This window comes from Oculina patagonica, chromosome 4 (genome assembly GCF_052425735.1).
Source record: "Oculina patagonica isolate OP01 chromosome 4, crgOcupat, whole genome shotgun sequence".
Classification (NCBI taxonomy): domain Eukaryota; kingdom Metazoa; phylum Cnidaria; class Anthozoa; order Scleractinia; family Oculinidae; genus Oculina; species Oculina patagonica.
The window spans coordinates 13,907,280-13,920,878 of NC_135761.1; the positions used below are offsets into that span (position 1 = coordinate 13,907,280).

Consider the following 13,599-nt stretch of genomic DNA (forward strand, 5'->3'; position numbering starts at 1 on the left):
GTATCGTTTTGAAATGAAGCAGTGTTTTTTAATGAGAATTTTTTATCCCAGTGAAACAAAGTTACAAGGAAATTTAAGTCATAAGAAAGAAGTCCATCTCGGCTCCTGGCACCAAAATTTAATTGCCCGCCGTCGTTACTCAGGCGCCCGTTTGGCACCAGCGTTGGATTAAGGAAGTTGTGGTTCGAGCTTAACGCTGCAGGTGCTGTTGACTGTTTGTGTATCTGAGAGGGAAGAAAAAATCAAATTTGACCTCAAATCCAAAAGAGTCAATGTGGTATTCACTGTAAGAGCCTTACAGAGTGAACTACCACCAGATTCACCAATATCGTTTTTTCTCAGAGATAAATGGGTCAGGGAGGTATTCACAGTAAGAGCGTCAGATAGGGAACACGTTCCAGAATCACCAATGCCATTCTCAGTCAAATCCAAATGAGTCAATGTGGCATTCACTCTAAGGACCTCAGAGAGAGAAAGAGCACCAGAAACACCAACATTGTTCCCCCTCAAATCCAAATAAGTCAAAGTGGTGTTCACTGTAAGGGCCTTAGAGAGGGAACCAGCACCAGAATAACCAATCCCGTTCCAACTCAAATCCAAATGAATCAATTTGGTATTCACACTAAGGCCCTCAGAGAGAGAAACAGCACCAGAAACACTAATCCTGTTCTCACTCAAATTCAAATGATTCCTCGCGAAGCGAGGCCGAAGGCCGAGCGTAGCGGGGTGTATAATTTTGTCCCTCAAAGGGATCAGGCGGGATGAAATCTCGTGTGGAGTTTACGGTCATATATATTTCTTTATTATTCAACACATGCGCGCGCTGCCCATATATGGTCAAAATGTTAAAGTTATCTGTCATCCGTACATAACAGATATCCTGCGATATACGTAGGTTGCGAAGATTCGTCCGAAATCTTGTAAAGCGCTGCATAATGACAGTTTTTATATCTGCAAGATAAGTTTCGTTGACAATTTGTTGAATAATAAAACAATTATCCTGCTCAATCTTGCGGAATATCGTCTGATTTTAGCCAACTCGGCCTACGGCCTCGTCGGCTAAGTATCAGGCGATATTCCGCGCGATTTCGCAGGATAATTGTTAAATATTATATATATTTGTGAGCTTGGTGTGTGGCGGAAATGACGTCACACCGCCGCGCGCTGGTCGCCTAATGGTAAGGCGTCGAACTTGAAATCAGATCTTCGGACCTGAGGTCGGGGGTTCGAATCCGGCTAGGGTTTTTTTTTTTCTTTTTTTTTTTCTTTTTTTTTTTGTGGGCTCGAATTCTGAGCCTTTCATTTTTATCGTTTTTCTTTTCGGATAAAAATAACATTGATTTCCACATAATACTCCCTCAACGCCTATTCAGGCTATAAACCTTTCATCGCCATCAGGGGCACTCGGGCGGAGGCTTCGAATCCTCCTGCCGTTCGTTCTTCTTTTTTTTATGCCATCAAATAAATGTCCAAAATTCGACTATCCAATAATTTGTCGATGATTTTGAAAATAGCCTGCGCTTCCCAACGCTTTCTACCTCTTTACGAACCAGAAAAAGCCACCATCTTTAAAGCGGAGTAGACCCTGGGAACGAGGGTGTCGCGGCCATGCCCGTTGAAATAAAATTTCTAACAAATATATCTTCCTGCCTACTGTGGAAAATTGAATATGTACAATTCAATTAATGTTCAACTTCAACTATTTTCAACACCCCTCCCCAACCCAGAGCTTCGCGAGGCCCTGCGAGTCACGTATTACTAGTTTAATGTGGTGTTCACTGTAAGAGTCTCAGACAGGAAACCAGCACCAGAATCACCAATCCTGTTCGAATTTAAATCCAAATGAGTCAATGTGGTGTTAAATTTGAGAGCCTTAGATAGGGAACTAGCACCAGAATCACCAATCCTGTTCCCAGTCAAATCCAAATGAGTCAAAGTGGTGTTTACTTTAAGAGCCTTAGAGAGTGAACCAGCACCAGAATCACCAATCCTGTTCCCAGTCAAATCCAAATGAGTCAATGTGGTGTTTACTTTAAGAGCCTTAGAGAGTGAACTAGCACCAGAATCACCAATCCTGTTCCCAGTCAAATCCAAATGAGTCAAAGTGGTGTTTACTTTAAGAGCCTTAGAGAGGGAACCAGCACCAGAATAACCAATCCTGTTCATAGTCAAATCCAAATGAGTCAATGTGGTATTCACTGTAAGGGTCTCAGAGAGGGAACCAGCACCAGGACTTCCAATACCATTTTTACTCACATCTAAATTAGCTAATGTGGTATTCACTGTAAGAGCTTTACAGAAAAACTCAAAATATACGTTACTGAAGCAATGTTGCGAAGTCTTAGCTACTTTGAAAGTTTCAAAGTCAAGGTGGGAACCAAAAGCTGACAACAAGCGTGACTGGAGGTTTTCCTTATAGGTTATACACTCCTTTATACAGTCAAAGGCGAACGTCACATTGCTGTTTATAACTTCTTCTTTGTTATCAAGAGTACTGCGGCCGAGGCAATTTATATGTGCAGTTATGCTCCTTACAAGACTCACTGCGTTATCTTCGCATTGCGACGTAACAATTCCACTCATGAACAAAAATACTTGTTTCAGTTCAGTTAAATACCTTTTATCAGTTACTACTGTGTCCAAGTCAATTTCTCCGCTGAGAATCTTAGAGGCGAGATAGAAACCAGCGAAGAATTCTTGAAAGCTCTTGTGAAGAAATCCGTAACGCTTGCAGGGTTTCCTTCTACTGCCTGCAGCTTGGACTGACAAAAATCCAAACTTCGTTAAAGCAGTTGAATTGCTTCTACATTCGCTTTCTTCAATATATAGCTCTCCTTTACGCAGAGAAATTAACGCCATAAGACCCAGATGTATAAGCTCTTCCTTGTAAACTTTAATTAGGTCTTCGTTGTTGCTAGCTAAGCCATTCTTCTTTTCGTATCTTCTCAAAACACAGAGAATAATTTCAATGTACAATTGAGTCCTACTCGTCGGAAGATCACCCTCGAAATCCTCCCAGAGTACACAAAGTAAAGCTGTGTTTAGAGGATTTGACGTCAGTTCGCGTAAGTGACTAGATCCAGACCAAGGACAAAGTTTTTGTAAAAGTTTATCAGCCAAATGTTTCATGTCTTTAAAGTGCTTGAAGATAAAACTTCGTGCATCTAGATAGGTGAATCCAACGATTTCCCACAGGGTATCACAGATGCGCCTAAATTTCATTCCAACTTCATGTCTAGATGTAAGAATGATGCGACATTCAGGGAGCTCTCTACTTTCAACAAGTTTGATGTACATTGGTAGTTTATTGAGGTCAGCTTCGTCCAATCCATCGAGAACTAACAAAACTTTGGATTGATTTTCACGGACAAGCTTAAAAAAGCTTTCTTTCGATTTTTCATCAATATTTTCGGGAAGAATTTGATCATCGATAGCTTGCCAGATATTAGATTTGATATCATGGCATCTAAGCAGCAGCAGCAATTCAATCTCGGGAAAAGATTCGTCCCATTTTTCCTGTCTATTTGCCCAGTCATACGCCAGCTTCTGACAGTAGGTTGTCTTTCCCATTCCGGGATCTCCTTCAATCAAAACAGTCCTTGGCTTACGGCATCCTTCATGTGATTTGAAGATAGCTGTCATGTCGGTGATTTCCTCAGTAAGTGATCCTCGTGTTTTGTCTTTGTTTACAATTCTGAGCCTGGTGAAAATATCATTCAGATGAAAGCTGAAATCTTCACACCAAGGAACTGGTAGAACGCGTCCTTCACGGGTTTTGTAGATCTGGCGAATCCTTTCTGAGGTCTGGTAAAACACATCTAAGAAAACAAACAATTCATCCAGCGTATGATTAGTACGATTACGTATTTTAATAATTTAATATACCTTTCTGACTTTTCGATAAAAAGCTGGATCTGAATAAGATCTATCTGTACCACGGACATGGTAAAAAGGAGATTTGTTTGTCAGATCAGGCCGGAACCACAATATCCTGTACTCCCCTTATTCTCTCAGACGAGTGTAGGTCACGGCAGAAAAAATACTCTAGCGACGAAAAAAAAGTACTAAATCGTTTTTTTTTTATTTCGTTATCGTGTGTGTTATTGTTTTAAAACACAAACAAGAACTAACTGATTTTAAAATGACTCTCTTAAAAATCCAAAGTTGGCAGTTTTAAATTCTTCTTCTGATGTTCAATCTGCAAAGCTCTTAATGTGTCAAAAAAGTAGCGTTAACTCACGCAGGATAGTAAACGGGATTATGAGTGGTTGAGAGCTCAAAGAATTGCTTCATCCAACACATCCAGGCCATTTCATTTTGATTCTTCACTTTTGGTTATTCGAGACTAATTGGTTCTAAAGTGTTTTCATTTGCCTGTCGATACAGCTGTTCCCTAATTAGAAGCAGTGTGTTTACAACTAGAAATGCAAAAACACCAAAAAGGAAGCAAATGAGCACAACTGAAGATTTTAAACGCTTATACGCATCAGTCACCTGTTTTCACTGAAGTTTCCCTGACCCTTTTAGTGGATGTCTCACTGTCTGTCACATTAACATGATCTCTGATGGCGTCCTCGTCGTTTTTCCACTGCTTCAGAAGCTCTTTGTAGTGCTGTTCAAACTCAGGTTCCATACTTTCCGCCTTCAGTTTGTCAATGGAATCTTCGTAACTCTCTCCTCCTAATCTCACCAACGTGACACGAATTTCGTGCCAGTAGCTATTGAACGTTACATCATCAACGGAAGCTTCGCCGGCATGGCCGTGTACAAGGTTTACAAAATACCTCAAACGGGCAATGTCAGCCTCACGACTGAGCTCTGCTGGAGGAGGTGGTTTCTCCTGTGTTTCCGGCGTTGCCGCAGAAGGGCTCAAACCACAGATGTTCACCAGAAGAATCAGGAGAAGTGTAATGTCAAAATCCCTGGATGACACGGGCGAGGAGGCGGAGGCCGGATAAAGTTTTCCCCACTGTGTTGGATTGATGACTCTTTTCTTTCGAAGCGATTGAAGGGTTGAGTGGACCGATTCACGGGTCAAAACATTTTTCAGGCACTCTGGTGGATGTATGCTGTCCAATATACCTCTCAGGACATTTGGTACCATTTTCACTAGGAGGCAGCAAAGCCGGGCATAATTGGATTTCTCCTTTATGAAAGAAAATGTGGCTGTACTGGAAGACATGGTAAGAGTATCCAGATGACGACCTAAAACGAGCATCATTAAATCATCGATAAAGTGGTCTCTTAGAATTTGCTTCTATGGTGTAGGAAAGGTCTCGGAAAAGTCTCGGAAAACAAGTTTGTTACTTCTTACTTATTTCTGGTGATTTTTGAGATTGCCAAAATATCCCGAAAATTAATGTCGCGAAATTCAATCCCTGCTGTAAAATCCTCTTATTAAATTTAACATCAATTTACACGTTTAGCCGTGTTCAGGCTCTCTTTTTCCAAATCATACGACAGAGTCAAAATATTTAAAAAAATGTTGATCTGTTTACTATAACATTGTCTGTTACCGCAAATGAACGTACTAACAAGAAAGTAGAGAAAATATTGGACAAATTATTCGTAGAAAAGAACCAATCGTTTCCATCACTGTCCATTTGTCTACATTTCCTGCAGTTTGAGCCCGGGTGGGGTAAGGGTGGGGATTCGCGTATGAAAGGGGCAGGGATGTTTGTGGGAGAATTTGAATGAAACCCGCAAAGGAGACCAATCCATAATTCACACCCCTAAGCGAGACGACGAGCCGTCATTCGACGGTTTTCTGCAGTAATTGACATATCCAAGATAAATTAAAGTGTCCGCTGTTTTTTTATGCACAATACAGAAATTGACTACGCCGCGATTCTGAGAAATTCTTAAATAAAATAAAAAATTTTGAATGTCCTCCCCTTCAGTAATGGTGTTTTAAAATAGTGTGCAGTTGATGGCCCTTCCCTACGGGCTACGTTTTTCTATACAGCAATTTTACTCGTACATAAAAGGTACCTTGTCTGAGTTGAAGACTAACGTAGTGTTTCTCGTGAATGTGTCCCAGCACAAGTGGGTTGGTGTTGTCGACAGTGCCATGATCTGAAGTGATGCTTACATCACAGTCAAGACTGCTGATAACACGAATGCGAGTTTTGTAGCAGTTTGCTGCAGCATGGAGAATCAAATGATCGCCCCAGGTGCCATCTTTTTCCATGCTTCTTAAGTAATCAGCCCAGGAGGGATATCCATGGACAAAGTTGAAAAGATCTGTTCCATCGGGCTTTGTGAAGAGAAAAGTTAATCGAAGTTAAGTGATTGCAATAGAGCTGGCAGGCAATGTAATACGTTTATAACGCTGACTTATATCACAACGAGTACAGAACTTTGAGGTTAGCCAAGCGGTTGCTTTGCATTTTGTCTTCTTCTAATAGTTTTTTTAATAGTAATTGTATAGAGCCAGTCGTTTTTACTTGTTTTTTTTTTAACCTATTAACTTAACTTTTATTAACCTGTTTCATGTACATAGATCACCTTTTAGATAAGTCTTAGCGTTTTGCATTTGTAAAGTTTTATCGATCCAAGTCAGCTTTTCAGCTGTAATTTTTAAAGCTTCAATAAACAGGGACGGCGGAGCAATTTTCCAAGTGGGGGGGGGGGGGGGGGGGGGGCTGACTAGTGAGACCCTTCTCTTAGTAAGTCTTTATTTTTTCGGACATTCTGGGGGGGGGGGGGTAAAGCCCCCCAGCCCCCCCCCCCCGGCTCCGCCGTCCCTGATAAACTATCTATCTGTCTATTCTAGCTGATCACGTTCTTATTATCTTGTTGAAAAGTTTTAATGTCACTCTGTACTCATAAATAAAATTTCACTCACGTAAACAACAGAACATTTGTATGGATTAGATGATGAAAAACCTATTAGTCATCAGTGTGCTATAAGTAGTTTCACTGTTTTGGCACTCGGCATTTTGTTACAAACTTGTCACTGCTATTGACTATTGACTTACCAAGTTTGGGGATTTCGCCAGGAACTCCACTAACTTTTTCCGTAGTTCTCGATCTGAAATTTGGATTCCTCTTACGCTTTGCAGCTGCTCTGACAATGCGTAGAACATACAGTTTCCTGATGCTGGATTGTCACTGATGATGAATCCCTTGTCTGCAGCAATCTTCTGTAGATCCTCTGATAGTTCAGATTTCTTGTTAAACTTGCTTGGATCACAGTACATTTGATGCAGATTACAAATAATGCTCAGAACTAAAGGAAAACAAAATTACTGCAGTTATAACTCACGATCTATGCTAATCCTTAGTTTAAGCAAAAGATCACGCATTTCTCTGGGATATAAAATTTCATGACTTCAAGAATTGACCTAAAATTAAACTACACGTTAGAACTAAAAATGGTACAAAATGCAACGAATTTTTGAAGAATATTTGGCTGTAAAAATTGCATTAGTGTAAAATCCGTTGAAATTGTCATCTGATATATATTCTATTTACAACTTTGCTTGCTAGTCTTTCAGTAACAATAACATTGCAAAGATGGAATATTTCGCGATGTTCATTACCAGCATTGTGTTACTTGATATTGTAATTGCGTAATTTTACAACTAGGTGCATTGTTCATGCTGTACCTGTTTGCTGTTCACCAGTCACTCTCTGCGTCCCCTGGGTGGTACATGAAAGTGACAATCCGCCTTTTATCTGGGATAAGCTCTGACGATCTACAGAACACGACAACATATACAAAAGACACTTTTGACCAGGAAGTACTCGTAAAGCCAAGGTAGATTTCCATTACCTGTCTGGTATTTTCGAGTTATTGAATTATTAGGAATTATTAGGAAAGATATCTAATAAACACCTTCTCATAAACACCTAATTAAAGAAACGTTGATATTAAAGCATAAACCAGGAACGATATAACCCAATGGTATTCTGGGTAGACAGCATTTGAGAGCATGATTTATGCAACCTGTCTTATTATATTGTTCGTTATGAAAAAACATATAAATTTTTTCTAGCATACGGTAAATAATCTAATAAACGCCCGGAGCGTCTATTAAATTTTTGGGGTTCTAGGGGAGGCGTTAATTAGATATGAGGCGTTTATTAGAGAGAGGCGTTTATTTTAATTTAACAGTAGCAACGTCAACACAACCAATAGGATGGGTAGTTTTCTACTGGAAAGTGAGTAGGAGACTAATCTAATCTGCGCTAATGCTGAGTCTTGAAATTCCGTTCATAGTTCGATATCGACGTTTTTCTATCGTCATCGGGGTTAACCATGTTGGCGTTGTTGGCCTCTTCGATGTCCGAGTCAAGCAAAAAACTAACTTTATTGCGTGAAATTACTCTATGGAGCATTTCTTTGGTTTTTGAGATGATTCCTGGAGGGGGCGTCTAGTAGACACGGGGCGTTTATTAGAGAGGAGCGTCTAATAAAAAATTAACACCTCAGAGGGGGCGTTTATTAGATAAGAGGCGTTTATTTGAGAGAGGGCGTTTATTAGATCATTTACGGTAATTAACGTATAAATCAGGAGCCATAATCGGTTATGGCTCCTGATAAATAAGATCGAGTTGTCACTAAAAAACCCATACCCTTGGTGCACGTGATGCTGATCATCTTGGTAATAAGATCTTGACTTTGTTTGGCCCAGCTGAATTTCTTCTCGTACGAATAACGTAACACTTCAGCTTCCTGAAGTCGCGTCTCTCTATCTTTGTTCCAGATTCCATTGATTGCTTCAGCCCATACCTTGGCATCTTCAGAGTCAATCACACACGATGAACAAAACGGTACCTTATGAAGGGCTTCTCCAAATCCCGAATTCTTGCTAACAAGCACAGGAAGACCAGCTGATAAGGCTTCTAGACCTGTCAAGCCAAATCCCTCTGTTCTGGAAGGCATAAGCACAAGATCCACTTCGCAGAACAATCTTTTCAAATCCTCTCGGCTTTGCAGGAAGCTTCTTACTGTCAGGCGGTTCGCAGGAATGCCACACTCGAGCAGACGCTTCGCTATGTCCTCGTGCTTTCCTTCAGGGGCGCCAACAAAAACAAGATGAGCGTCCGTCAACTGAGCAACTGCTTTGCCTGCAATGTCAAAACCTTTTAGCTGAAAATCTTCAGCATCTCCACGGCCAAACACTAAAACGCCACACCGTTTCCTCTCTTCAGCTGCGTGTTCAATATTCACAAATTTGTTGAAGACACCAGGGGTGATGTCAAGAATGGTTTGATGTTTTTTACACCAGCGAAGATATGAGCGAAAGGCCTCACTCAACTTGGGCCCAACTCCTACAGCGAAGTCAGCCATTTCACAAAGTTCTACCTCTATTTTGTGCTTGTCCTCACCCTTTGAAATCGGATTTTCGTAGGACTTATACATCCCTAGTTCCTCCGGGTCTGTGTGGACAACTTGAATCCACTTACATTTGTGCGACTCTCTTATAAATTGCGCTTGACGACCAAGCTTCACCCCATGGCCAACGATTACATCAATCTTTAAATTATCTGGAGGACAGCTAAGCCACTCTAATTTGTCATAGCCAGGCCGCCTGGTTGCTTTGACAATGTCTATGTTGTGACTAAGGGCCTCTCTTTTGTCCTCTTCGCTGCATTGTGGTAAAAAGAGAGTTATTTCAACCTCAGGGCATTTAGCCAACTGTATGGCTAATTCTCTGTTTAAAGTGGACAGTCCACCTTTACTCGAGCCCCATTCCGATGCTAGAATTGTGACTTTTAATTTGCTAGCGGATGAATGCAGCTCGCCATGTTCTTGAGCTTGTTGTAAAAAGGAAGTCATGGTATGTCGAGAGGCCAAACTCCTATAAGAAAAAAAACAATAATACAGATTTGTAAACACACAAGCAGTTTAAATGTTCCCAGTTTTTTTTTTTGCATTCAAACATTACGTTATTATCCAGATTAAAGTGGCTCAAGCAACAGAAGGCCAACTGTCCACGTTATTCCAGTCAGTGCAATAGGGACCTTCAGATCGGACTACGAGTACGAGATTGAGTACGAGTACGAGTTTTCAAACCAAATTCGTGTGCCTCCTATAATCACTTATCACACCAATCTTATCCCTAACGTTTATTTATGTGTTAGTCAGCAAAAGGAAAGAGTTATAGCTTGGGGGATATGATTGTGTTGAAATTCCAAAGTCGTACTCGTACTCGATGTCGTACTCGTAGTCAAATCTGAAGGTCCCTAATGTTGGTTTGAAAACGCAAACGTCTTCAGCTCTTTGATACTTTAAAAGCTATTCTATTGTGCTCAATGAAAAGATGGAAAACTCTCTTTGTTTTCATCGAAAACAAGCGTTTCTTAAGCCTTCTAGAATAAAGAATGTTTTAACCGTAACCTATCCCAGTCAAAGGCTTTTAATCAGTAAATTGACAAATCTCGTTCCCAGAGCCTGCCTTTATTTTGGTCACAATTAAGTGGCAGTTTCTCTTAAAGCGGTCCATCGCATTTCGGGTCGGAAAAAAGTTTTCCCTCAAACTTTGCCCAGTGAACTATCTTAGGTTGTAAGTAAATGCAACGACTTTAGTTTTTGGAAATACAGTCGAAGCTCTCGTAAGCGGACACCCTCGGGACGCGAAAATGGTGTCCGTAACTGGAGCTGGCCGCTTACGAGAATGGTTCTCGTAAGCGGCCACTAGAGGTGAAGGGGATAGATGGCCGCTTACGGGAGCTTGCCCAGCTAACAATAACCGAACTGACAGGGATGACAACAACACAAACACTAAAATATGGTACTGCAATTACTGTAAGGTCCTGTAAAAATCATTGTGACAAACGGCGACGTAAAGTTGATTGAAAAAAACAAGAAACAGAGGTTGTTAAAAGGATTTTCTTTGGGGTGTCCGCTAACGGGAGTTTAAAAACAAAGAAAAAGTCTTAGTCGTAATCTCTGAAAGTGTCCGCGGCCGCTTACGGGAATGTCCGCTTACGAGAATGTAAAAATACAGAGTTTGTATAGGAGTTAAAACGGGGTTTCAAACAAGGCGGCCGTAAGTAGAGCTGTCCGCTTACGAGAGTGTCCGTTAAGAGAGCTTCGACTGTACATTAAAATATATTTTTTAGAGCTCTCAACAGTGAAGGCTGCAAAAGGCCTAATTTTGAGCTTGGCTAGAACGATAAATTTCATAAGTTGACGAGCTCGCCGCTCAAAAACAACCAAACGCACCAAATTATTATTATTATTCCTAAGTTAAGTGGTCCTTCAAAGGTTGGAAACGCATGTTAATTTTGATACATTTTGATTTACGGGTCCGTGATAATTTAAATATCAGCAACCGTTTGATCGCTTTTCGTAAACATGCAAAAGTATGGTGTCTTCGCCGGCCTTTATTTCACGAGTCCAGACAAGACCATTCTAAATTCCAACTGAATCCTACTAAACAGATCTTAAGAAGCATAGAAATATAAAAGTACCTTGCACTTTTTATCTTCCTTTGCCACAGCGACTTCGAACATTTCGTGCTTATGCGAGTACTTCATACACATTATGCAAATGAGCTTACTTACTCGCATAAGCACGAAATGTTCGAACTCGCTGAAGCAAAGGAAGATAAAAAGTGCAAGGTATTTTTATATTTCTATGCTTCTTAAGATCTGTTTAGTAGGATTCAGTTGGAATTTAGAATGGTCTTGTCTGGACTCGTGAAATAAAGGCCGGCGAAGTCACCATACTTTTGCATGTTTATAAAAAGCGATCTAACGGTTGCTGATATTTAAATTATCACGGACCCGTAAATCAAAATGTATCAAAATTAACATGCGTTTCCAACCTTTGAAGGACCACTTAACTTAGGAATAATAATAATAATTTGGTGCGTTTGGTTGTTTTTGAGCGGCGAGCTCGTCAACTTATGAAATTTATCGTTCTGGCCAAGCTCAAAATTAGGCCTTTTGCAGCCTTCACTGTTGAGAGCTCTAAAAATATATTTTAACGTATTTCCAAAAACTAAAGTCGTTGCATTTACTTTCAACCTAAGATAGTTCACTGGGCAAAGTTTGAGGGAAAACTTTTTTCCGACCCGAAATGCGATGGACCGCTTTAAGAGAAACTGCCACTTAAGACCAATGCTTGACCAGTTCCAAGATTCCTTTTGCAGACATTTTTTATTCTTTTTTACTTATACTAATCTGCCCTCCAAGCCTCGTAGTTAGCATATGCATGTACAAAATGAAAAAGAACTTGTACTGCAAAACTAGGTCTGGAAGGTAATTAACACAAACATAAAATAATAGAGCAGTTTTCAATTGAGTGTCGTAAAACCAAAAACAAAGTAATTAGCTGTAATAACTCTGACCAATCACAAAGGACACAGACAATCCAGTAAACCAATCAAAACTCGAATCAAGTACATGAAGCCGGCAAGAAGAGCGGAAAAACGTGCGCGGGCGAGACACGATTGGTTTTGGTTTTAGTTCTGATTGGCTGAGAAAGTAGCGCGAGATTTTGTAAACCAATCACTAAGCGAAGTAATGCAAAAGCAAAGCAAACGCGAATTACTTTCGACATTCAAGTGGATACCGCTCTAATAAACTGCATGGCAGGGTCTACATGTATTTGCCAGTCCGCGATTCATTGACGTCCGCTCAAATCTGATTGGCTGACAACCCAAAATGAGCACCCTGTGCATGTTCAAAACATCGAAACCAGGAATAGTCTGACTAAAATGAAACCGGGGACTAATTGACGGCAGGCTTTTCACTAGGACACATGCGCAGTCATTGCCTACGCACTTCAACTCAGTCGTTTTGAAGCATTTTCAGTGTGGACAAGTAAAACTATACAAAAACGTTTCGAAAATCCAAGTGTGCGACAAAAAACGCATGTGACTTCAGCTAGTAGACAAAAGTCCTTGCTTGGTCTGCATAGAACGACAACAAATTAAATTTCCATCAAAAACAAATATCTTTTATGTAAATAACGTATCAAGCAAAACTCTGAAATGAAAACATAAGTTAATCAAGAATTGAAAGACAAGAGAGGTTGCTTGCTTGAAACTAACAAAATCAACGTGGAGGGTACGCTTGAGTTCATTTGTTGCTGAATTATTTTTAGCTGGTTGTCAGTGTAATAAGTATTACTAGGAATAGTTCTCACTACCATTTCCCCCGTTTTTGACCAATGCTGCTTTGAATTTGATTTAAGGTTACCGTATATCTTCAAGGTGTGATTTTTTTCCAAAATATTTTTTTCAAGCCAAATGAAAGATTTTCAGTTTATATCCAGTTTTCCAAAAAAAAATTAAAAAACTTGAAACTCGCGTTAGTTTACCACAAATCGTACACAACACAACAATCTTAAGCTTTTGTCGGTCGGAAATAAACACACCTTTGTGAAAACGTTTGATCTGTTAGTCAGGGCTTTGTAAGCTCGTAGCGTCGAATTCGGTCGTCTGCTAAAAGCGAATTCCCTGCACTAATAGTGGAAATTCGAGGCTCTGTGTGAAGATGGAACTGCGTGAACATTTCCCCCAAGAGGTGACCGGACAAACAAGCACTGATTGGCCCGGTCATTTGAGAAAGTGTTTGCGGCAGTTTGTGGCAGTTTTTGTTTCAAAGACAAGAAAGGCAGCCTCCGAGAGGTGTGTACGG

At 40.4% G+C, this 13,599-nt stretch overlaps 2 protein-coding genes across 2 annotated transcripts in view; both read right to left on the reverse strand.

The window, feature by feature from the left end:
- LOC144648164 (uncharacterized) overlaps positions 1-13,599 on the reverse strand; it is a 148,685-nt gene that overhangs the window by 94,936 nt on the left and 40,150 nt on the right. The window contains exons 2-5 of the mRNA XM_078507792.1: positions 8,581-9,809; positions 7,611-7,700; positions 6,981-7,231; positions 5,988-6,256 (exon numbers count right to left, since the gene is read on the reverse strand). Of these exons, the coding sequence (XP_078363918.1) occupies positions 5,988-6,256; positions 6,981-7,231; positions 7,611-7,700; positions 8,581-9,809 (1,839 nt within the window). The remainder of the gene's footprint in view (positions 1-5,987; positions 6,257-6,980; positions 7,232-7,610; positions 7,701-8,580; positions 9,810-13,599) is intronic.
- Positions 1-13,599, reverse strand: part of LOC144651416 (uncharacterized) — a 146,910-nt gene that overhangs the window by 53,127 nt on the left and 80,184 nt on the right. The window lies entirely within an intron of this gene.